This window comes from Stegodyphus dumicola, chromosome X2, assembly GCF_044657685.1.
Source record: "Stegodyphus dumicola isolate Sdum_Otavi_A_Nest chromosome X2, ASM4465768v1".
Classification (NCBI taxonomy): domain Eukaryota; kingdom Metazoa; phylum Arthropoda; class Arachnida; order Araneae; family Eresidae; genus Stegodyphus; species Stegodyphus dumicola.
The window spans coordinates 29,876,373-29,902,969 of record NC_140781.1 but is presented as its reverse complement, the minus strand read 5'-3'; the positions used below and the strand labels follow the sequence as shown (position 1 = coordinate 29,902,969).

At 36.3% G+C, this 26,597-nt stretch overlaps 1 protein-coding gene across 2 annotated transcripts in view; it reads left to right on the top strand.

The window, feature by feature from the left end:
* The first annotated feature begins 3,469 nt into the window (after positions 1 to 3,469).
* The window catches only part of LOC118198501 (histone-lysine N-methyltransferase SMYD3-like), a 62,031-nt gene continuing 38,903 nt past the window's right edge, over positions 3,470 to 26,597 (top strand). The window contains exons 1-3 of one of the 2 annotated variants that reach the window (XM_035370192.2): positions 3,470 to 3,618; positions 14,652 to 14,718; positions 22,173 to 22,280. In XM_035370192.2, coding sequence (XP_035226083.1) covers positions 14,665 to 14,718; positions 22,173 to 22,280 — 162 coding nt within the window. In that variant the 5' untranslated portion in view covers positions 3,470 to 3,618; positions 14,652 to 14,664. Of the gene's footprint in view, positions 3,619 to 3,962; positions 4,281 to 14,651; positions 14,719 to 22,172; positions 22,281 to 26,597 lie in introns of those variants that run through there. The other variant, XM_035370191.2, reaches the window with a different exon arrangement.

Here is a 26,597-nt window from a genome sequence, read left to right as displayed (position 1 = left end):
CTACTCCTCCTCTTCACTAATACTAATGTTCTTCGAACATGTCTAAATAGAGCCAAGGTGTCGGATAGGACCGGGGCCCAGATGTTCTTTAAAACGAAAATTTTCGGCTTGCCATTTGCGAACAGTCATTACAGTCACAGATTCACATCTGCGAATGTCATGCACTCGACTCATCATCTGTTAACATAATCATACACAATAATTTACACCATCAACAATGTAAAGTAATTTTTTTTCCCACTTTTCCCTGCAAGAGGCGTTTTTCAATGTCTCTGAAAGTCATCGACTTTAGTTCACGCATCGGCGCATGAAAAGAGATCAGAAGTTCCTCTTTAATGGGTAATTCCTTGATTGGATAAGACTTGCTGCATTGGGCAACCTTATCCAATGAATAAATTTTCCAGTGTACAGTCGATGAATTATCCAATACAAATCTCCATTTATGTCTTCAGATTGTTAGCAAATTACTTACTTTTTATCTCATAGACATAAATTTTGCGTTTAAATTTAGACTTTCAAAAGTGCCGCTATTTTGACATAGCCGGTTAATTAATTGGATGCCGGTTACAAGAGATTTTACTGTATGCATATAATTATTCAATATATATATATATAATTACACGATACTTTGGGAACGTCTGTGCTTCATCGTTCATATAAAAACAATTCATTACTTTACAGTACTTTCTTGGATTGAATCTTTGAAACTAACAAATTCATCAATAATTTCTTTTCTTTACATATAATAATTATATATACTTATATATAATTATTATCTCAAACACGTATAATCATTATAATTAAAAAAAGGCAGAAGTTTTCGCTACTTACCAAAAATTACTCACACATTGCTGGATCATGGGGCATATTTTAAAAATTTCTATGCTACATTTCCTCAAATGAAAAACAAATATTCTACAGTAACTTCTTGAATTAAATCTTATAAGGTATTTCTCCCACCTTCCTAGCGTGCCTTCATGGTGTAATGGCTAGCACACTGGGCCGGTATTCTAGGCTAGCACACTGGGTCTGTGGTTCGATTCCAGGCGAAGGCATTGCTAATTTTTCATCCCTCCGACTTTTCCAACTAACCTAATGTTTCTACAGTGGCGCCTGAACTAAAAAGGAGTTTGGATGATGATTCTCCTCACCCAGGATTTGGTGATTGGGTCCCCTAAAAACCCCAGTCGCCCTTTAAAAGGGGAAGTATATAAGGTATCTCTTCCGCCTTCCTAGCGTACCTTCATGGTGTAGTGGTTCTGCACGCTGGGCCGGTATTCCAGAGGTCCATGGTTCGATTCCCGGTGAAGGCGGTGGCTAATTTTTCATCTCTCTTTGCTTCCAAAAAATCCTAATGTCTCTACAATCTTTGATTAGGATGTTTCGATGATTGAAAATAAAGCAACTGCATTCAGTCGAGATTCAGATGCTACATTCTCAATCATGCCTTTAACTGTCTGCAGCTAGAAAAAAAAAAAAAAACTTTCACTTGGGGCAGAACCTTGAGCACTGAAAGGTGTATTTTTCCCTAATCCACCTTTCTTTTGCAACAAATATTTATTTTAAACGATCCATAACTCACTTTTATACATAATTTCGGAACAAAGCACTGTATCGATATTATTTTTACTCTATGAGATTGGAAATGGTCTTTGGCTATGAGATTGGATTTTTTTGCCCCCATTAAAGTAATTTTTGCCAAAATCATTCCAGAGATTCAATGTCTCTCTCTCCCCTTTATTAATGCCAATATTCTTAGACATTTGTCTATTTCTCTTAAAAATTCCATTGTTCATCTTTTTTTTTTTTTTTTTTTTTTTTTTTTCTTTCTCCAATGGCAAGTCCAAACCACAGACTTTGGTCACTATTAAGGCCAGGAATGGTGGCCACTTTATGATGGAGACACCTAATAGGTGACCCACCTTTGTCTCTTATGAGCGGACGAACAAATACAACCGTGCCTTCTGTGGGGTTCGAACCCGGGCCGTTTGGTATCGCAGTGGGCTCCCCTAAACACTATTTTGTCTGGGCGACCCATTGTTCATCTAAAATTTGTGGTTTTCCTCTCATTCGAGAGTGATTATCGGCCCCAACCCTCTTTCCTGGGTGAAGAGGTTATAATGAAGATTGGTGATTTCGAGAAAACGGGAAAGCTTTTTCCAACTGCGGAATATGGAATCGCGAAATCAAGAAGACACCGTTATCATTAACCCACAAGTCACTTGTGCTTTCGATTTTATTTTATTTCAGTAATCTATCTGAATTCACTTTTCTGACACATATCTGTAACCTGCTGGGAAACCGATGACCAACCGCTTTAATTGTTACCGATATCTTTACGTAGACACGCAATTTCATTTTATACATTTCAGTATCAAGTGAAATCTTGAAACTAGTCGTTCATTTCAACACTTACATGTTATATAGTTTTCATTCAGAGCGGAACTCAGATAATGTGCAGCAAATTATTTTCACACTATGCATATAATGCACGTCCTGGTAATGTTTTTATAATAAAATGCCTGTTAGTAATTGATTTCTAATTTCCGTTACATCTCGATATTGCTGCCAAAGATATTCCATAAAGAATAGTATTTTTTTACTACTTTTGTGTACATGGATACATTAGACTATTTCTCCGTATATTAGCGAAGTTTGATAATGGTTTTTATCCACTTTTCATTGAAAAAAATATAGATAGGATACATACGATTTTATAATACAAGTCAAATAAAGCTCTCTATTTTATATTTATGTATATTTATAATATTATGTGTACGTTATATACGTATACACTTAATAGTAAGTATAAAATCATTTATATAATTTTTATGTAGCGATGAAATTACCGAAAACGCTTAAATCTGGTATTTTTAAAAAGCGTTTTCTTCCGTAGAATAATGGCAAATTACAAAACATTTATGCAACATTAAAAAGACCATCCAGCGTGATGAATAAATTTTGCGAAAAGGAACTGCTATTCCTGTATACATGTCACAGATATCTTTCATTGAGCACAAAAGTGGAAAAGTTCTATTCCTGGATAAAATACACTCAGCAGTCTTTGAGTCAAAGACGCTTAAAAGGGAGAAACGACAGCAGGTCCTTTTGTTCACCTAGAGGGGATGTGTTAAGTGTTTTATGGGGTATTCACTTTCCCGCCAAACTACTACAGGCTAAGCAAAGAGCTGTTGCCATAGTAACCAGGCTGTAGGTAGTCTCGTAGATTTCAATATTTTAACGCTCACGTTCGTAGCGCCATCTGTTATTAAAAATCGATACGAAAAAGGGAGTATGAATCCCAAGGACCATTACTTATTTTGGACTCTACTTGTTGGAATGACGGAACCTACGTCACGCGTCTATATCTACATTTGCTTATGATATTTTGTATTTTATTCTTATTTTCCCAGAAAGCTATATCTGACGATGAAATGTTTTTTCAGGCCTGTGATGCTCTGCGGCCCCTTCCCCTCCTTTCCCTCACTGCTGCTCTCCGCAGATCCACGCTCGCGAACGTGCGCTGTCACGTGGCCTTCGGGCCTCATTTCATGGAACCGGAACACATCGCACCGGAAATTGGACCTTGGATATGGATCCCTCTTAATTATGTTAACTGTAAGTGACATTCATTCATATTTTCCCTTTTTTACTTTTTAATATAAAATGTTTTAATTTTTGACATAAGGAATTCTATTAATGATTATGCATTTATGATCAGGTAAGCAATTTTTCCGAATAAATGAAGCGTGGATTTATTAATTATTATTCTTATCAAGATTGTTGATATTTTGCAACATACGATATAACACTTCCATAATTTTCTGAGAGACATTTTCTTTTCTAATAAATTTAATGCTAGTTCGAGCTGCTGCATTCATTTTTTTTTTTTTTTTGATATTTAAGTATTAACTACAACTTCAACTAAGAAATTCCATAAATAATACTCAGTATGGCGTCGCTTCTTTCGTAAATTTGCAAGCGTGTGCGTTGGGTAATAAAATGGGAGACTCTAAACCGACCGTAGACAAAATGGGAGACTCTAAACCGACTGTGGGCAATGTGGGAGACGCTAAACCGACGGGAGATGATAAAAAAACGACGGGAGATGATAAAAAAACGACGGGAGAGGATAAACTACTGACCATAGAGAAAACGGGAGCCAATAGACCGATAATAGAGTTCTACTATCCTGGAGATATTATTCCTATTGGAACAGCTTATGTATCAATTCTTCGAAAGGATTTGCACCTTGTTATGTGCGAAAATTGTTATTCAACGTAAGGTTTCAAGATTTCTTCCAATATCATTCTAATGCAATTTTTTTTTTCCTTTACAGTAAATGCCCCTAATTCTATGAATTATGCCTATTTATGCTATATTTGGTTGAGAAATCAAAGCAATTTTAAGTATTTTAATTTTCTTATTTCTAAAAATTTCCAACTGCTCATGCGTACCATACAACTATAGTGTCTTATGATACACTTGTTAGGATTGATTGTCAGTTATACAAGCCGTGTTACAATAAATTGCATAATAATCGCATGCAATTTTTTTCCTCTGTATTGCTTCAAAAATTAATTTCTTTTCTTGGCAATATCGTGTTTTTCGAAATCTAACCCGAAATTATTCTTATTGTGGTAGTAAATTGCAGAATTTTTACTTGTTTCCAACTTCCGAAGTAAATTAATGTTGTATGTATTCGTACAATTCGATCTTGAAAAGCAAGCTGAACCATAGGGATGTGACCATTTTGAGATTGAAACTGACATTGAAATGTAACTTAAAATTTTTACTTTTTCAGAAAGTTAAAAAGTTTGATGCCACTTGTTAAAATATCCCTCCAATGTTCTCCATCATTTGTATATGGCCATGAACGATGTTAATTAGTAAATTTACAATTTTCTTCTTATATTACGAGTTCTTTAATATTCCTAAATTTACGAGTGTGCATTTCAGACAGACTCTGGGTTAAGAAGTATCATCCATGGAATTTGCAATCTTTAAAATTCAAACGCAGGAAACATATACTGAAGTAAAGTCATGGCGACGTTTGCTCTTATTATTTTGTAAAATCGAGGCTTGGGATTTTTCTTAGTTTCGTCCGCATTCGCCTCGACTTGTCTAATAACCTCAATTATGCAGTATCCTTTTTAAGGTTGCGGCCGAGCGGTAAAGTCCCTGAGCACTGGTAGTTCGATTCTGAGGTTCGAATTCTCGCGAACGGGCTGGCTGCGTGGACGCTTTCGTGGTTTTTCTCGTGTGTAACGTGTATACGAGTTTCCCTTAGAAAGTCCTCCACGAAGACATGAGTTCTCTTAAGCAGATAGTCCTCGAGTGCTTTGCTATATTAAAATGAATCAAATATGTTTAAAATTCTTGTTGTATCCTCAGCGAAAGAAAAATAGCAAAAGATATGAAACGGGCTTTTTTTGGGGAAGGGGGGAGGTCCTCTTAAAATACGGGCAAAATAATGTTAAACATCAGCAAATTAAATTCTCGGTAAAAGTTAAGTACCACTGCTGAACAACTGGAAATAACAGGAAAGTAATTGAACATTGTACATTTCTGAAGGTTTTTTAATGTGGGAAAGTACATTATCGAGAAAGGCACTTTCAACTTCTTTTGTTTAAATTTTAAGGATTAGTTCGTGAAAACTATGTAACTGAAACTCCAACTTCGTTTCTATAAAGCCTGGTGTAAGAGAATTTAAAGAGTGAATCTAATTTTAACTCTACAATAACATTTGAAATTTATTAATTATTAAACTAAGTGGGCATCATCGAATAAACTACAGTTTTAAAAAAATGCTGTACATGATTTTCTGTTTTCAGGAACAAATAGAACTTGGTATCAGAAAAACATGTTCCTCTCTTCTTGTTAGTGGCGATAGTATTTACCCAGATCTAGAATTTGTAGTGTCGGAACATGAGAAATACATTTCATATTTTATACCGATTTCTTTAAAATTATTTAGTACTAAATGAGTTTTAATTGGGCTGTTCTCACTTAATGAAGCAAGGGTTCAAAGCTCTCTTGGAAAACTTTTTGAAACAGAACTCTGGTTGCCCTTAAAAGGCTTTTAATGAGTTTTGTGGCGAGAAGCGTTAAATGTAATCATAATGAAATTTAAAACAATACTGAATATAACATATAATCCTTCATATCAAACTTTATCTTCATTTCATGAGAAAATGGTTCTGAAAACGTTTCAGCCTATCTTAAGTCGGCACAATCTAATGAAATTTCTTTAAGCAATGAAAATGCACGCATTGTCTACTCGAGTTCGAAAACCGGCGAGCTGCACGATTAGTTTTAGTGGCTTTTCACACGTAGCATGGCTTTGAGCCAGTTTACCCATAAAAAGTCCATCACGAAGGCCTCACTCTCCATAGGCAGATGGTCTTGGAGTTGTTTTACCTTCATCAATTAACCTATGCTCTCTTGTTGACCTAATAGCTCTCAGAACATTCTGTTGAAACCACTCAACATTCATCGATAAAATTTACCAGATATACAACTTTTCATGAATGATTACTGTAATCTTAAGTTCAGTTAATTTCCGATTTCTTTGTATCTTATAATGAGATTTAATATAAAAGGGGACATTTTTCATAGTTGAGTTTTCAGAATACTCAAGTACTCATAACAGCTGTTTTGAAGATTGCATTTTATGTTTAAACATGCATAAATGTGAACCTTTTAAGTTTTATTACTAATGCCGTCTTCTGTTCCAGTAATAAGGCAATATGTATTGTAACTGCATATAAAACTCGTATATGCGAACGCGAACATTTAATATCACTCAGTACTGTCCCATGCTGTTATCTAAAGTAATAATTAGAGCCTTTATAGCAACATTTATCATATGCTAAACTTTTTATTAGCTATTTTTTATATAATTCCATAATTTTTCGTTATTTAATGAAGTACTGAAATTAAGAAGTTTCTCATAAAATTAGATATCAAGCGTTAATATTTTTATGCAAAAATCAAGCTGGTCCACTTCTATGAAAAATCGCTAGAAGTCAACTTTTCATTTATAAACTTCTTAATTTAACGAAATACTTTAAAGTATAGTATTTGTCGAAATTTTCATATCAATGTAATCAATTAAGTTTTCTCCCCGTTCCATAAAAAAATTCCTCATTTTAATTTGACACAGTGTAAATGATACGTTGTAATGCTTTGCATTTCTAAGTAACTCAAGATTCCCTGCAATTAACTTAAAACTTATGGTTGAAGTATTTCAAACACCTTAAGTCGAATATTTTTTTCCAATGGCAGATTGTGAACAGTTACAGTGCAACACAGTCCATTAATCTATACAAGGCCAGATGTGGTGGCCTCTTTATTATGGAGGCACCTAATAGGTGGGCCACCATCGCCTCCTTTGAAGGGACGGACAGGTACAACCATGCCTTTTCCAGGATTCGAACCCAGGCCCTTCGGTATCGCAGTCAGGCTTCCCTAACCACTATACCGTCTGGGCGGCCCCTTAAGTCGAATATTCGTAGTTTTTCTTTCAGTAGTCTTTTAATAGTGCATAAAATTTCTAATTCAAAGATCTGGAATACTGATTGTCAAATTTTCTTTTAACACATCTTAACACATTTTTGTTTCTATGTGACCCTACGTATATGCCAAGTTTCAACGAAATAAGTCTAACAAAACGGGCTCTAAATAGACCTGAGTAGGATCACTCTAATTATAACCCTCTAATAACCGTAACCTCTAATTATAATCGTATATTATTTAACGGTATTTACGTATTTGTTCAATAATTAATGGCATTATTCAGTTAGGGTTATAGATTCAAACTCCTTAAAATTTCTCGCACCCCTGCTTACAGAAACAAAGCTGTGTGTTTGTTGCATTATTTTTGAAAAATGATTTTTAAAATATAAGCAAATGAAGTTGAGCATGCTTTCTTCCACAAATGTATTTCCCAAATTCAAAACCCGCAGGAATGTAAAATGTATTGTTTCTGCCAAATGATTTTTAAAATATAAGCAAATGAAGTTGAACTTGCTTTCCTCGACAAATGCATTTCCCAGATTCAAAACCCGAGAAATGTAAAACGTTCAAGTGTACAATTATCTGTTTTCCTGATGAAGGTTTATTTCTAGTTGCTCGGCAGTGATATTTTAAGTTGTACTGAAAATTTAATTTGCAGATGATTAACTGTTTTATGTGCTTTTTAGCTTCAGAAGCTCGGACGCACTCGGAGGAATAATTTTCGCTTTCTAAGGTACCATTATATTAACTTGAATCTCCCTTGCCGATTTAATTTTTTCAGTCTTAAGTTTCTCTTCAGTTTTACTCCATTATGTTATTCTTTAAAAGGGTGTCTTCAGCTTGAGTAAGCGTCAAAGAGTTCTGAAATATCTCCGCCCTTTTTCATGTGAAACGGTTTACCTTATCGCATCTTTAGAGGACTGGCAAATTTCTCTAGAAGAAAGTATATTAAATGGCTTTTGTTTTCAAATGTATGCATTTAATTTATAGTAAACTCTCTGAGAATTCGATAGTTTTGCAAATATACTTGTTTCAGGAGCATTAGAAGAACTGCGAGAGAAGTATTACCAGGTTTATATTTTGGCGCCATAATACTAGCCATAATAATTAACCATGTCATTTAGTTACTCTTAAATTTCCCGAGATTTGAACTTTCTTAGATTCTAGAATATAACAACTATAGACAGTTTTGTCGAATATTTTTAAATCGGGTGATAACTCTTCCATAATGCAAGCATACCATTGAGTATCTGGGCTTGTTACAAAATTTGCTTGGTATTTAGTGCTGTGAAGAGCAAAGAACACTAAAAAAAAATTAAAGAGAACCGAGTTTACCCGTGGTACTTTATTGATTTCAATCGGTTACCAAAGCGCTTAAAACATGTCGCCAAGATTAGACGTCATACCAACCAAAAAAGTGCTTTGAAATAACTTTAACGAAACAATTTTTCAGATATCTACATATAAATCGGCAATAGTAGCGTACTGGTGCTAGGAATGCGATCTTTGAATCACGGAATGAGTTGCTGTGGCATTTTTCTGGTAATTTTCCATAGTGCATCACCATGTAGCTGCATTTCAGGACCTTTTTAACAAATTCCTGTGGAGAGTAAAATACTTTCTTGAAAGAATGAAATAGTTTCATTTACTCTCCATGATAAATTGAAATTGGTCATTTTGAATTTGAAAATAATCAATTTCTTGCTGATGAAGGAAGATTTCAATTTCGTGCTTATTATTTCGGGTTTGCCCATGTCATTTGGTGATAAATGCCACCAAATTTCGTAATGACTGGTGCCGGTAAAACTGACAAGTGCCATTTCTATCAGCTACTATAGGAAGTTCGTTTTTTAAGTCTGTAGAAGATCAAAGGTAAAAAAATTAGAAATTAGAGCTCGGTATTTAACTATTTGGCTTTTAAGTATTGATCTTTCATTTCCAGTTGGTAATAAGCTTCATTATTTCAGAAACAAATTTCATTTCAAGCAAAATATCCTCGTGTATGCAGCATTAATTTATGTGCATCTTTATGGCATGCATATTAATGCTTATCAGCATGGTGGTTTTATAAATATTTTGATTTAGTTTTATTTTCTTGATCTTCATAAAACTCATGCGGCCTGCCAGCGGGTGAGTCGCGGAACAATATTAGTTCCAGGTCGTTCAATTCGAAACGAATTAACTGGCTGCATGGGCGTTTTCCTCACGTGTATGTAACGTGGATATCAGCCAGTTCCCTTAAAAAAATCCTCCACCTTGCCTTAGCCCTCGCGTGCTTTGAAATAATCCAACAAACCACAAAACTTGTAGCCTAAAAAATTTATAAATTTCCTTTCTGAATTCTGCTTTTCTCTATTTTGTTGAATATTTAAGAAGTAAAATTAGTAATTGTTCCTCAAAATTTAACTCAAAAATGGCTCTTTGATTTCTATTAAAGAAATGAAATCTTCAGAAAACTTCCAACAAATACTAGCTCTGGATACGTTTACAATGGAGAATGTCTTGCTCAACATTTTCTGTTTTTCCAAATGATACGCCTAAAGTCGTTGAACACTGGTAGTTTGGTCCGAGGTTCGAATCCCGCGAACGGGCTGGCTGCATGGGTGTTTTCGGGGTTTTTCCGCATGTGTAACGTGTATACGAGCCAGTTTTCCTTAGAAAGCCCTCCACGAAGGCATCCCTCCCCTTAGGCAGACAGCCGTCGAGGCTTTGCCGTAATTAAATAACCTAACCAAATGACACGCCATGCGACATGCCTTCAAATCGGTTTAAAGTCCCTCTTTAATAGCGCGCCTTCAAAAGTTAATTTCATTGTTAATAACTCGCTTAACTCTTTTGTAGTTATCTCCACTGACTAAATTTATCATTCCTGAGGAAGTAAGCAACATCATTAAGAATTAAAAATAAGAAATCTTCAGGCTCGGAAAATTTTGACAAGGTAATCTACTGTAAAACTTCTGTCTACAGTGCATGTTTTTCTCTTATTTTCCAAAGCAATGGAGATATTAAAATACTGAGTACTTTTCCGTTTCGCCGGCGCAAATTTCGCCAAGCAGACTTTATTGGCGACAACACGCGGTATACACATAAAAAATGTTAGTTTATTTTGAAGGCATAAACGATTTTAATATCGTGTAAAATTTTGTAACAAGCCAATAAATACAATAAATTTGTAAAAAAGACATTAAGAATTTACTATGCTTTCACGGTTCAACATCCTGATTCGCCGGTTCATATCACGTGACCCCAAGTGATCTCGTATCACGTACACTACGCTACAAAAATCCAATTCTCTCGGTAATTATCTACATTAATTTCAAATTAAATCTTAATTTGGAATAAAAGTTTAAATGCAATAATTATTTTAATTCGTATAGCTTACTCAGAAATTATGCAAAACCAGTGCTTTACTTCGTTAGTGCATTCTCATTAGAATTGATGAGTTTAACCCTTGACTTTGCCTTTTCTATATTTTTGCCCTCGGGTGAGCGGTGCGATTGCATCCTAATTGACTTAATTACCGCGAATGGCCTTGGGGCATAAAATTGAACCATCTGGATAAAAATTCTATGTAATTGTATGCCAGTATTGAAAGAAACAATCAATCGTATAAGAAATGGCTGCTACTTGTTTTGAAAATGAGGCGTAAAAGGTTACCAGCGAGGATATTCCGTTTGACATCAATTGTACCATTGCTGGCGACTTGATCGCCTGCGCCGGCAAAACGGAAAAGTACCAAATATTGTTCCATTCCCAAACCGAACAAGGATCACTAATTTTTGAAACCTTTTCGTCCACTGAGCCTTCTCACCATGGAAAGTTTCTTAAACGTTGTATGCCTCGCTTACCCTTATTTTGGCTTTTATCTAATTAGCAATACGGCTTCCATAAAAGCTATCTACAGTGATGTAATTTAGTCACTCAGATCATTACAACAGCCCAATTTTTAAGAACGATAACTGCGTAATCGCTTGCTAGCCCTATGATAAGGTGATCATTATTCATTCTGCCAAGAATCGAGCTCTACGTGAAATGAAAGATAAAAGTCCATAGATTTTGAAGGACTTCGATCACTGCTGACAAATCCAAACTTCTCGTTACGCGATACCATAAACGTAGTGTGTACACGGTACTTGCTCTTTTGTTAAAATATTCCCAAGGTTAGAACTGCTGATTGTTTGGAGTCGCTGTGTTGCAGTCTGTCCTGGAACAAAGCCCATCTTCCAACTCAGCATCGAAACAATGTGTCACCTTACTTTGCTATCGCGCTATTCAATGCTGGATATCCGAGGTTATATTTTTCCGATTTGCCCCATATTTACGTACTCTGCGCCGGCGTCATACACAGAGTCTATTAATATCAAGAACATTCAGACATTCCAGAATGAAATCTTAAATATAATTTGCAATGCTCCATGGTTTCTTCGTGATATGATTCATAGGGAGATGGGCATTGAAATAGAGCGAGTATTTACACAAAATTAACTGTTAATTTCTTCAATAGTGCACTAATTCCAGCACTGCCAATTTTTCTGAACAATTTGGTCTACTAAATTTTAGAAATATACTATGCATTGAGACCCCACGCTACCGACTTCTTCAAAGATAATCTTTTGAACTCTCATTTAATCGGTTGTCTTTTCAGAAGCAGTTTCCCCCTTTCTGCACATTTGCCATCCACTTTCTCAAAGGCCTTTAGTGTTATCTTGCCTGCTATATTGTGGTGCATATATTTGCCCATTTGAGTAAAGTATATGCTTTCCTAAGTGTCGTGTTTGTAAATTCAGGCCCACCAGCGGCTAAAACCGCTGAATACTGCTAGTTATATACGGTCTTGACTGCACGGGCGGTTTTGTGGGTTTTCTCTGTGTAACGAATCATTTTCTTTTGAACGTGCCCTACGAATCCATAGTTTCTTTAGTTAGATAATTCAATCCAAAAAATCTATATCACTGAATTCATGACGTTTTGGTTCACATAGTATTTAGAATGTTCCCACAGTTTATGTTGAAGTTAAATGTGGAAATATTTTAAAATGAATGCAATCTTCGCGTATAATTTATTAGTGTAAGGATTTCAAATTAATATTTTGGTCTGGAACTTCCTCTTGAATGTCGTTAGAAGAAACCCCTTTTGTAGAATTGGGTGATATTTTAATTGCAGTAGACGCCACTTAAAGTGATCGCAGTTAATCTTTCATTCGGATATGTATCGAATTGCCGAAGACTTACCCGTTTGTATACAAGAATGTTGAAAATACACTGATTACTGTGATCAACAGTTCGGTTAATATATCAAAACATTATCGAATAATTATTTTAACTGAAGGAAAATCACCAAATTAGGTTAGAATAGATTATAAAAATTGCCAAGTATCAGAAAAATGGGACTAAGTAAGGAATTCTATCACCAAACAGCTTGTTGTGAATTTTGGTTAATCATCTACAATTAGGCAGAAAAGAAATCTCAGTTTGGCTTAGATTTTGGACAATTCTTCCAATTTCGAGGATCAGACACGGGTCCTTCTTCAGGCCAAAGTAAGTGTCTACATGACTTCCCCCCCTCCTCCTTAAAAAAAAAGCTGAATATCTATGTGTAAGGTTGTTCTTTTGTTTGCCTGTTTCTAAATTTTGTTTTCTTCCAGTGAATGAGCCCACCAGCGGCCGAGCGGTAAAGTCGCTGAACACTGGTAGTTCGGTCCGAGGTTCGAATCCCGCGAACGGGCTGGCTGCATGGGCGTTTTCATGGTTTTCTCCATGTGTAACGTGTATAAGAGTCAGTTTCCCTTAGAAAGTCCTCCACAAAGGCATCCTTCCCCTTAGGCAGATAGCCCTAGTGTGCTTTGCTGTAATTAACCTAACCTTCCAGTGAATGAGGAATGCCCTCCGCATTTTAAGATTAAGTACATATCAATGGTCAAAATTATATCTGGAAATGTTGGGAAATTATAAAGAGTTAGATAGTTGGATAATATAAAGAGACTATAAACAAAGTTTTTACATTTCTTAATTAAAATTCTGTGAAAGTTCATGTTTCTTGTATTTAAATTAGTTACATTTCATTTCTGTTTTGAAAGATATTTTTTCCCATCGTTTAATGTTGCAGATGTGATCACATTAAGCGTCGCCTACTGTGAAAGAACGTTAAGTTCTATTGCCAAGAAAGAGATGCTTTCATGGAAGACCATTTTAATAGAAACCGGCTCTTAGTCACGTTACATATGTATTATACGAAATGCATTTAACTGTACGATCATAGGCCTAACAATTTACTCGAAATGGCGTATAGAAATTCAGATAAATAGGCTTATTGAATCAAAAATGTCGCTGGTTTGAGCATAGTGTGTTTATTATTAAATTTACATTGGCAGACCATTGGCCGTGCGGTAAAATCGCTGATCGCTGGACACTGGTAGTTGGGTCCGAGGATCGAATCCCCCGAACTGGCTGGCAGCGCTGGCGTTTTCGTGGTTTTCTGCATGCGTACGTGTATACGAGCCAGTTTGCCCTAGAATGCCCTCCACAAAGGTATCTCTCTTTTAAGCAAGTGGACATTACCGTAATCGCATAAACCTTTAGGCAGATAGCCTTCGAGGCTTTACCAAAATCGCATAAGCCAAACTATTAAATTTATACTTTAAACATATGATAAAATATACATCACTTGCAAATGAGATGTATAGTTATTAATTGCACTGGTTTAGGAACAAGTTGATTCACTAAGCGACATTGTGTTGAAAACTTCGTATTTATTCATTGTTGCATAGACTAGTATTTACAGCAAATCTCTTTGTAAGTCAGAGATTCTTGGTTTATTCAAAGATAGAGTTTTGTAAAGTAATGCCATCAGAGGACGTATTTAATTTTATTCATAAACTTTGTACGTTCTTCGATGTGAATCTTTGAAGGAGGAAGCATTGTTACAATATTTTCACTAGATGGGCAAGCTGCTGAGACTTCATTAAAAACTTTTCTCAGTATATTCGGGAGTTAAAACTTTGTATATCCTAATGTTTATAACAAAAAAGTTAGAATAAAATTTCAACTAGCCTTAGCTTACTGCATAGTATTGTATCAATTCACTTTGTAATCATCAGCATTAACAGATCGATTTATTTCATATTTTTCTTTTAGACCTGATGATTCAATGATTCTCTGCCCAACCTGCAAATTCACCAGATATTGTGGAAAAGAATGTCAGGTAAAATTTAATTATACTGTTTTAAATTGTTTTGTGTTTACATTTTTATTGCATTTACTTTACCTAATATGGCAGATGCATATTTAGCATTTCGGTTTTCTACATTACATATGTATTCTTGTGAAAGCAGGTAAGTATCCAACAGAAAACTGCATGCCTACATTTCCATCTCTCCTGCCCAGCAATTCCTTTAGTAAGGGGCCCACCAGCGGCCGAGCCGTAAAGTCGCTGAACACTGGTAGTTCGGTCCGAGGTTCGAATCCCGCGAACGGGCTGGCTGCATGGGCGTTTTCGTGGTTTTTCCCCATGTGTAACGTGTATACGAGCCAGTTTCCCTTAGAAAGTCCTCCACGAAGGCATCCCTCCCCTTAGGCAGATAGCCCTCGTGTGCTTTGCCATAATTAAATACACCAACACACCAACCTTTAGTAAGCCCAAAAGAGTAAATGCTTAAAGCTAATGAAAACCAGTTAATTCAGCGTACTTCCATTTCCCTCCGGTTGAAGAGTTCCTACTTTAATATTGCAGATTGTCCACTTGTAAAATCCAAACACGTGTCAGAAAAAAATTTCTTGCGCTTCTTCCTAAATAAAGGCATTCCTCTGCGTAGGTATATACACCTCGTACGCTGGCATAATTAAGCTAACCAAGAAATTCTTTCAGTTTGAGTACTTCATAATCTTGCGCAATTATTATTAAAATAAGTTTCATCTTCTAAAGTCGCATTCTTGGTAATATAAAACAGCAATATGCCTTTATAATTAAGCTAAAAACGGAAAGTACTGATTCAACATTTTTGATGCAATCTAAAAAAATGTACAGAAGTTATTTAGAACTGCCTAGTGTTCGGTAAAATTCACGCAAATTAGTCAAATACACATTGCCCGAAATTGAAACTACTGTTTAAAATATGTGGTAGAATCGTGGAAATCTCAGCATATGCATAACAATGGATATCTACAAATAACTCGATGAAAGTCGAAGGTTGATCGATGAAAAACTTAAGACACGAAGTATTAAAGTGTACTCGCATGTAAACAATCTTCTGCATGTTCGTTCTTGCATATGCTTGAAATATATTCAGGTGAGGGACAAAAATCTTCGTAAACGTCATATGCAAGTTTGACATTTGATGCTTTTCGCAGAAGCAGAATTTTGTACGACCCAAAATGGTTTGCTTATCTTATTTCTGAATGTGAGGGCACAATCTTTTGAATGTATTGATATTAGTTGATAAGTGAAGGTTCTTATGCTGATGACAGAGTGATTAAGGCCACTAAATGCTGGTAGTTGGAGTTTGATTTGAACCCAGGCAAAAGGAATGATGCAGCCTGACCTACAGCACATCTTAATGAAGAAATCACCTTAGCCTAAATATAGACATCGAAAAGAAATAGAGGATATTCGAAAGAGTCATCGCCCTTGGTCATTGCCATGTCAACCAGAAAGATTGCATTAGGTACATCTGAGCATGACCTTATGCCGACAGCTGTTGAATTAAAATAATTGAAAACTGTTATAATTTAGAGCCGAAGTCAAAGGAACTGGAGTAGCCGAATGTACCGCTGTTGCTGTCGATGAGTCCAGTTTCTGTCTGGAACGGATCTGTATCCTGGTGCATCAGCCTGATAACATGGATCTGGATGTCTTTAGTGACCGTTTCTCCGCTCCCGTCACTCATGTATCATATGTGGTATACTGCACATGATGTCAGACGACTTGGACTGACAGTTGCAAGAAAAGTATATCTTGTAACTAGTGCCATGCGTCAGACGTTGCTCACCTAAATTTGCTATGGACTCGAATGGATAGCCCGCCATTTTTCAGGAAGGTAAAAATCCTATTCATATTCGTTCAGAAAATTTCTAGAATGTCGAAACCTTGTTTCGTTAGTAAGATCGTTACGTTTATTTCAAGCAAAATGCAGGGAGATCAGCGTTGTATAACACCAGCTGAATGTACCCAATTCAAAACACTTTAAAAAGCAAGACAACGTACTTTGTATTTTTCAGGTCTATATTCCTAGATTCTGGTTCCTGTCGCACTCAATGGCGATCGAATGCAAAAACACACTTGAACACTGGTAATTTAATAAAGTTCCAGTTTTAGTGAATGGGTTTCGTAGATTTCGGGAATTTTGTTTCTTTGTGCGGAAATCAACGTGCTTTAGTGGCAGCTTTAGAAAGAACCCCGTGAATACATATCTTTTAAGACCGTTGCGTATTTTCCAATAATCAATCAAAAAAAAAAGCGACAATATAGTTGCTTGAATCTGTTCACGGTGAGGCAAAGACAATGTGATCGCTTTACATTGTATTCCCGTTTTATCAATAGTACATACGTTTGAATTCATACGAACAGTCAAGGTAAATTCTTTTAATATTCCTATTTATGTGCTCAGTTTTATCCATACATGTTCACGTCTTCTGTGTTTTGCAATTTCATTGTAAAAAGTATGTCTAAAGCATGTAGTGAAAGAAATCTACCGTTTAGTATCATATCAAACGCTGAAAATAGTCGCGCATTTATTTCTGAGGGTAACTGCCAGTGTAATGAAATGCCCAATGCAACGCGATTTTCGTCAATGGCCGAGTAGTGTTCATATGCTAATGTTACGGTACACTGGCATTTAGTCTTCTGCCTACGAATTAAGTAGTGATGTGGCGACTGTTGGGACTTTTCCATCTGCTGTGTTACAGATAAGATTTATCCAAAACAAGCTAGTTTTTCACAGAATCTCCTCCAAGATGACGTTCTTTCTTTTGGATGAATAGTTCTGGCGAGTTTTTTTATAAATGTATACTATCCAAATCTTCGTGCAAGCAGTTGCCAATTTTTAGCTCCATGTTTAGAGCGGTTTCGATGAGCAGATGAGTAAGAATATATAATCATTTCGCAATATGGAGACTTGGATCTCTATTGTGAAGGTATACTATAACCTTCGAAGATCGTTATAACTGCTGCCCATGTTTGTAAATACTATATTAGGTAAGCTCTTGTTGAATGCAAATACTTTGTACAGGAGCAGTTTAAAAATTTGAAAATTACGTCTAAAATATTGTATTATACTGTTGCGTGCATACGGGTTCGTAATAAATTGAATGCACAAGTCCGATGAAAAGTGAATAAAATTTATTCTTATCACAAATAAAAACAAAATGCTTAAATTTCCTTAGAGGTATTCGTACAATATCCCAATATCTCACAGTAGTATCTTTTAAACTAATAAAACGTTTAACAGAACTTAATTCAAAACAGGGAAAGCTAATCTGATTTCACCGCGAATTCGCTACAGTAAACAACTGAATTGAGATGTTTTCTTCCAGCTTTTATAAGCTTTTTAAATGCACGAGAAAATTTTCGCATTTCCTCTATTTTTCCGGAAAGCAAAAGCGTACATTTACGAGATATCTATTTATTAAATGCGCGCGCTCCTGTGTTGTTAATTTTTCCGGCGTAGCTTTCTCTTCAAATAAGTTTCGTGCTGCATTGCATGGTAATATAAAACAATTTTAATTCTATTTAAAAATAACTAAATCAATACAAAAAACCGTAACAATACTATAAGCTACCAGAAATTGCTTACCGTTTTTTAAAAATTTTTAGGTATAGCTTTCAAGGAATGTGTGGCACTTAAAACTTTTGCCCAAGATCTCTTGATCTAGAACTTTAGGCATTTTCTTATGTTGCACAATGACTGAAAATATCTGCCGATTAGCCTCTGAATAATATCCAGAAATCGGAGAATTCATCACTTATTTACATCAGTCGGACATCTAACATGGTACTCCGAATTTTCTGGTGCTTCTTGAACAGAGTAGCAATTCACTGCTTCTGATGTTATTCCGTACCTTGGCCATATCGTAAAACGTTAGTTCCTTTCTCGCAAATACCTTTGCCAACGTTGTGTGTTCATCTAAATTAAACAGTACATCAGGGTGCGTTGAATGGAGTACGTATCTGTTGCTAGTGGAATACATTGCTCAAAACTTTAAAATGAACAAGTCGTAGATGCATACTGCTAATACCAAATTTGTCCTATCAAGTCCAGCTTCAGCTTTTCTGACTCCCTAGGCGATCAGTATGACTGCTATTTGTAAGAATTAAAGCTCAAGTAGGCCGAGTAGTTAAGACCATTGAATACCATCAAGGCCACCAAGACCATTGAATACGGAAATTAGACCTGAGTTCGGTCCCAGGCGAACGGGTTAGCTGTATGGTTGGTTTTCCCCATGTGTAACATGAATACGATCCAGTTTTCATAAGTCCTTCACAAAGTTATACGTGCTCTTAAGCAGTTAGCTTCTGTATGCTTTGTCATTCAAATAACCTCTTCTAGACTTGTACGAATTAAGATAACTCGAAGCGAACTTTTATTTAGTTTTCTTGTGAAAATTCAGCTGACGCCGTATAAAACCGGTAGCCTAGGTAGTTGCCTATGTTGGAGCTGGCTCCTGGCATGCGCATTTATGTCAACAACATTAGTAACGGAATATCGTTTTGTAGCAAAGCAACTGTGGGAGTTGACACAGAAAATTGACTTTCATCAAATTAGAAAACTCGATAACTTTATATTTTGATAACAAAACGAATTTAAAATGAAATGTATTGATATATGGATTTTATTTTAGTAGTGTGATGTAAAAGCTATGGTTAAGTGAACTTCGCGAAATTTTGAAAAGTAAACTCTCAATTTTATTTAAATTTAAAATTATGGGAAAGTATTAACGGTACTTTTCCGTTTTGCCGGCGCAAACGATAAAGTCGCCAATCTTTTACAATTCATTTTCAAAACAAATCGCAGCCATTTTTTATTAGATTGTTTCTTTCAATACTGGCATACAATTACGTAGAAATTTTACACGAATTTTACAAGATGGTTAAGTTTTATGCCCCAAGACCATTCGCGGTAATTAATTAGGATGCAATCACACCACTCACACGAAGGCGAAAATATAGAAAAGGCAAAATCAAGATTTGAATTCATTAAATCTCATGAGAATGCACTAGTGAAGTAAAGTACTGCGGTTTTACATAATTTCTGAGTAAGCTATTCGTACGAATTGAAATAATTCTTGTATTTAAACTTGTATTCCATGAGATTTAAGATTTAACTTGAAATTAATATAGCTAATTACTGAGAAAATTAGATTTTTTGTAGCGTAGATTAGGGTTACGTGATACGAACCGGCGAATCAGGATGTTAAACCATAAAAGCATAGTAAATTCTTAAATTAATGTCTTTTTACAAATTTATTGTCTTTATTTATTGGCTTTTAAAAAATTTTAAACCATATTAAAATGTTAGTTCTAAGAATTTTTTATTTTGAAGACAAACATTTTTTATGCGTATGCTGTCGCCAACAAAGTGTGCTTGGCAAGTTTGCGCCGGCGAAACGGAAAAGTAGCCTATTTATTAATCTATTTTTCGAACTTTAAAACAGATTTTCATTGAAAACGAAAACTGATTTTCGAAAATTAACTTCAGACGCAACCAGTGAGCTCAGTTGTTAGTGCTTCACATAGGTGATCATAAGAACAGGATCATCGGCGATCATTTACGATATCAATATATTCTAGTTTCTTTGAGAGGTAGCTTCGTCAAAGGTTTCACTGTAATTGGGTCCAATATGTATATCTGAAATTAAATATTGACATTGAAGCTATTGTAATTATAAAATTTCTTGAACAGCAGCCCCGCAAGTCCAGTAGGTATGACACTGGACATTAGTATTTCAGCTCGAGATGGAATTCCGGGTAAAGAACACTTTGCCTGAGCGTCTCTATGGCTTTCTGCCTGCGTAACCGGACCAAGGACAGGTTTCCCTTGAAAATGTTCAGAGAAGCATTTCTTCCCCGAGACTGATGGCACTTACGCGATGTTTTCATATTCAAGTGAAATAAAACATCTTAAACATTCAGTATTTAATTATAATCTTTATGATTTACTTCTTAAACGAAGAGGATTCATTAAAGTAGTCAACATCATGGCTAGTTTCTTAAAGGAAGGATGCCGTTGTAGAGACTACTAAGGAAAATTAGTTCTATTTGCATTAAAACCATTCATGCCGATAGCAAAGTTCTCCGGACTGACAAATACGGCCTGTGAGAAACTTGCGCAATATACAAAGGGGTGCATGTTGCATAAAATGAAATTTTGAAACCCTGGTATTGAATGGACATAAGTAGTCCTCAAATTTCACTTAACTGTTTAACACACGTGTTTAATTAGCTGCACGCGTGTTTTCTAATAGTGTGATATCCAGAAACATGAGTGGGAGCATAGCGGCAGAAATAATGTGAGGTCTCCTAAATTCTACTTGATCTTCAGTTGCGTAAGCTAGAACCTTTTTTACAATTCTTTAAAGAAACTGAAGGGAAATTCAAGGGGGTTATGATTCGGGCCAAGGGCTAGGTTGAATTTGCTAACGGAATTCTTTGCTTTAATAAAAATTACATGATATCCAAACAGAAAAACTTACTACGAGTAGGTAGTAATTTATGAAGATGCAGCTAAGTATTTAAGAGAAAGAAGTGAATAAAAAGCACCCCACTGCGGACAAAGAATGATATATTCTTGCTTCAGATCACGCGCATCTCTTACTAATAAGAGAATTTCTTAAGGCAGTGTAACAGGAGGAGCTCTGAAAGGCAAGTTGACGAGTGAGGGGTAAGATTCAGTCGTAATGGTTACTTCATGGAGGTAGGGAGTCCTTTCTTACCTCCATGTGATACTCTACTCCCCCAACCTTTACCAAAAATAAAACTTCATCATCTGCAAAGGATTTTAGAGGCACTGCCATCTTGTGAGGAAATTCTGAATGGAACTTTGGTAGAATGCATGACATTTGAAAAACTTGTTATTAAGGCGTCCGCAACTTCAAAAGTGTGAGCATTTCGAATTTCCCTCTTTGAGGAAACTATACTGAGATCCAACCTGGAGAACTTTTACTATGAGTTAACTGATGCAAAACACCCAAAGCCTGTTTGCTTGAGAAGAAGAATGCCTTCGTAAGTAACTTAGGGGAAACTGGTTCGTATTTACGATACGTATGGTGAAAACCACGAATATTCCCTTTTTGCAGGTATGAGCCTGGGTCGAATAACCATTGTTCAACAATTTTATTCGCTCGCTGACTGTGGGTCTTTCATTTCGAAAAGTGCTTCTACATCCGGAGTAACGAAGATCCGTTACTTATTTCTGATTTGAATAAGCAAGTTTTTCTAGCGGAACGAATCGCTGAATTATGCTTTACTACATATCGGTGCAATTATTATTAATGTTACAACTACTGTACAGTTATCAAATTTTATTCACTGTCATCTTTTAAAACACAACTGTTTCTTGCACTTTAAAAGTATATGGCTGATAATAAAATACATTAATTATAATTTACTTTAATCTTTAAAGTACTTAATTATTTATAATTACTACATATATTTCATTTATTTAGGAAGAGGCCTTTGCAGACCATCAGCTTGAATGCAAAATTTTGCCGAATTTACCAGAGCAATTCCGTGAAGTTGTGCATATGGTGGGCAAAGTCGTTCTGAAAGTAAAAGTGAATATCATTTATATTCTAACATTGATCAATTTTTCTCGCATTTTCATTTTTCTGTGTAAATGCAAAACGAAAATGCATTTTTCTGTGTAAATGCAAAACAAATTTTCATTTTTCTGTGTAAATGCAAAACGAAAATGCACTTTAGATATTATAGCCAGAACATTTTGTTTTGCAGAACTTGAGTAAACAAGATTAACAACTTAAATATGCGTGTATTCCCAGAAGCAAATTTAGAATGGTTGACTTCATCTCTAATTCCACGCGTATTAACAGTGCATTTTCGTAAAGAATACGCTAATTTAAAATGGCCATTTGAGAACTTCAAATGAGAAATCCTTTTCAGTCTCCAAGATAGCTATGTAAAATGTATTCCCTTTGTGAAGAGATTTTTAAAACCTTGGATTTCGGGCACTGAAAGTTAATTACTGCACATTAAATGAGCTGAAACAGACCTTGAGATTAAGGACTAAGATAACCTGCTATTTTAAGCTCTCGGAATTTCATAATTTCAACCAACTAAGTTCACATTTTATACTGCACAGAAACAATCCTCCGACTATTATAATATTGCACGTGCCGGGCAGTACAATCCCTGGACAGGAAGCCAAACTTACAACTGTGGCATAAATGCAATAATAAGCATTACATTACAATAATAAGCAACATGAACAATAAATGCAATAAATAAAACAAATCAAATACTAAATACACATTTAGAAACAAAAAGGACCATGGTCTTGCACTATTTACATTACGTACTATATGGCCATAGTAATGAGCTAACCTAACCTGTCGTAAAGAACGACTTCAGGTTCAGAGTTCGAAGACTCACTGATCCGAACCACGACGTCATTCAGCCTGTTTAGGACTGTGTGCGGACCATCCCAAGGTGACTGTAATTCAGGCCTGACTCCTTTTCGTCGAACCGGGTTCCACAACCACACCTTGTCTCCTTTGTTGAATCTATGTCCGCTCTCGTGTTGTATTTGGTCTTCACTTTCTCCGTCGCCAAGTTCACTCGCTTTCGTGCGGAACGGTGCATCACTTCAAAACAGGCCTGGACATCTTGGATGTGTTCCTCAGGCGATGTACGGCGACCAAACAGGCGGTCACAAGGCTGCTGACGAAGGTCTCGACTGAAGAGCATCTGGGATGGAGAATAACTGGTAGTCTGATGTTTCTCTCCGACCCTAGTATGATTTCGGCAGCTTTCTGAGCTGGGTCTTTTAGACAAGGCGTCGGCGTTTCCAGGTGAGGATCCCTTCTGACGGTAGATCGTCAGGTCCTCAGATGTTGAAAGCAGTTTGTTGTTTTTGAAGTCTAAGGAAAAATTATATTTCCTTAAAAAGTCCAATCCGAGTATGCATGGATCTGTAATATCCGCCGCATATGCCGTGTGATGGTAGGCGGCACTTCCAAACGTGATGTTTAAGTTCCCAGCTATGTCGATCTTGTCACCAGACTCAGTCTGAAGGGTAACACAGGATGGCGTCCAAATAAGTTTATCTTTAAACTGTTCAGCTAAATCTTTCCTAATGATGGTAACATTAGCTCCTGTGTCAATGATCATATTGCAAGGAACTCCATCGATATGCCTATTGATGGACAGTCCCTTACTGTTGCCACTCACTGTAGAAATCTTTAGCGCTTTAAAACAAGGTGTTTCATTATTTGGCAACCATCGTTCCTTGATATGGTTATTAATTTGTTTCTTTCGTCGTAGCTGAGAAATGATCTCAATTTTCGTACTCTGGGGTGTTCTGCAATTCTTTCGTACATGGCCTTCAGCTCCACAGTTCCAGCACTTTAGTTTGTTGTCAGGCCTTTTCTGTCCCATGGCATTTAATTGTCTATTTAACCCGCCTCTTATTTTCTGTGCTCTGGGGTGTTCTGCAGTTCCGTCGTATGTGACTTTCAACACGGCAGTTCCAGCACTTTAGGGTTGGTCTCTTCTCACCAATATTCAATCTCAAGGCATTCACTGGTCTTGTCAAAACATCCGTTTTATCATCCGTGCCTTGGGGTGTTCTGCATTGCCGTCGTATGTGCCCTTCAATACCACATTTCCAACACCTTAGAGCCACTTTGTTCTCACTCCTATTCCGTATCAAAGCATTGACGTCTCTAGCTAAATCATCTAAACGAGCCATCAGTTGATCCACTGGCTCGTGGACTTGCATAGCTCTCACTGGGTAGCGGTCTCTGAGTTGCTTGCTGGGCTGCCTCGAATTTCATGGCGTACAACAGAGCACTTTTTATGTCCTTCACATCCGCCATTCGTATAGCTTTCTGTATTTCAAGATCCCGGATGCCGTCGATGAAGTATTGCAGAGACGGGATTTCCCTTGTTTCTGTCGGGCACTCCGAAAAGGCGAGATGGGACAGCCTTTCAACATCTGTGGCGAGCTCCTGAAGTGTTTCGGTGGGCTTCTGCTGACGGGATTTTAGTTGAAGTCTACTGTAGTCTTTTAAACTTTTCTCCGAAGCGCAGCTCCAATGCGCCAGGTAGAGCTTCAAAATCTAGTTTCTGATTTTCGGGAAGTGTCTGCAGGATATCCGCTGCGTCTGCTCTCGGAGAAGCGGCGAGATGACGGGCCTTAGCTTGGGAATACCATCCATTCGCATCTGCAACTATAGAAAATTGGGTCTTATACACTTGCCAGGATGTCTTCCCATCATATGTGGATAGCTTCAGAGATGGACGAGCAGGCATCGGTAAGAATTTAAGACCATCACTATTGCTCCCTGCCGTCGCTACGAATTTCTTTAAAGTATCCACTTCTTTGGCAACCGCAGCAGAAACCCTTTCCTCAATTTGTTGTTCGATTTGTTGCTGGACGGGCGAAACTCTTCCTTCGACTCTTTGCTCCACAGCCGATACTCTCTCTTCTATTTGAAGAAACCTTTTCAATTTGTCCGACTTTATTTTCGACAGTTTTTATTCTGTCTTCTATAGCCTCGAATTTATTTTCTGTTACGCAGGTTATTTCTCTTTTCATATCCTCTTGACCTGCTTTGATCTCCTTTTTAACAGATTCTTTCATCTTTTCGTTAACTGCTTTCATCTCGTTTTTAACAGATTCTTTTATCTTTCCTGGTCAGCTTCCATATTCTTTCATTTCTTCCTGTCCCGCTTTTATTTCTTCCTGTCCCGCTTTCATTTTTTTCCTTAAACGAGGCAAAGGCTGATATCAACTGCCTGAACTGTTCTTCCATCGCTCTTGTTATTGGCATTCAAATCCCACTTCTGACACCAAAAAATGTTGCGTGCGTACGGGTTCGTTACGAAATGAATGCACTAGACAAAATCAACAAAAATGCTTAAATTTCCTAAAATATTCGTGCAGTATTACAATATCTCACAGTAGTTACCTTTTAACTACTCAAACGTTCAAGAGAACTTAATTCAAAACAGCTAGGGAAAGCTAATCCACTATAGTCAACAAGAGCAGTTTTCTAAACAACGAACTGAGAGGTTTTCCTCCTTTTATAAGATTTTAAAATCGCGCGCGAGAATTTTTTAGTACTCGAAATCAAAAAGAGATATTTATTAAATGTTAAATGCACGCGCTCTTGTATTTTTAATTTTTCCGGCTTAGCTTTCCTTTAATATTCGTCACGCGCTGCACTGCGCGGGAATTAAACATTTAATTTACAATTCAACTAACATTAGATATTTAAATACCAAATCCGTAACACTATCTTTATTTAAATATTTAACATTGTCCTTAACTTTTTTCTTGTTTATTGTTTCGAGCTGAAAGCTTACATAGTCTTAAAAAGCACTAATAGCGAGGGCATGGTTAAGAAGGATATGTTAATACAATTATGCAAAGAATTTAATTTTAGTTTTGACAATGAGCGTATCCCAACGAACATTGCAAATGAAATTTAGAAGTAGGTGTTTGGATAATAACCTTTACTAATTTGTTTCTCGCATACCATCAGATCTCGGCGCCGTATACTTTTGTTTTTTCTTTTTTGGCGTTTGTTTCCCCATCTTTCGTATCTCAAAATATGCACTGATACTACTGTGCAAACACTGAGGATGGATATGTTGATGCAGTTATGGGAAGTTCTTTATCGTCTTGATGAAATTACCAATCATTTTAAATAATTTTGTCCTATAGCAGGAAAAGGAGTGTATTAAATCCCCAAGTGATTGAGAACGGGATAATGAAACTAAAATGGTTACCGACTATGACATCTTATGAACACACACTGTTAAATACTTCTTTCTAAAGAAATAAAACAAGTAATTTCAGCTTTCAAGAATATATATGTTATAAGCAGCATTATAAGTTAGTATCAATA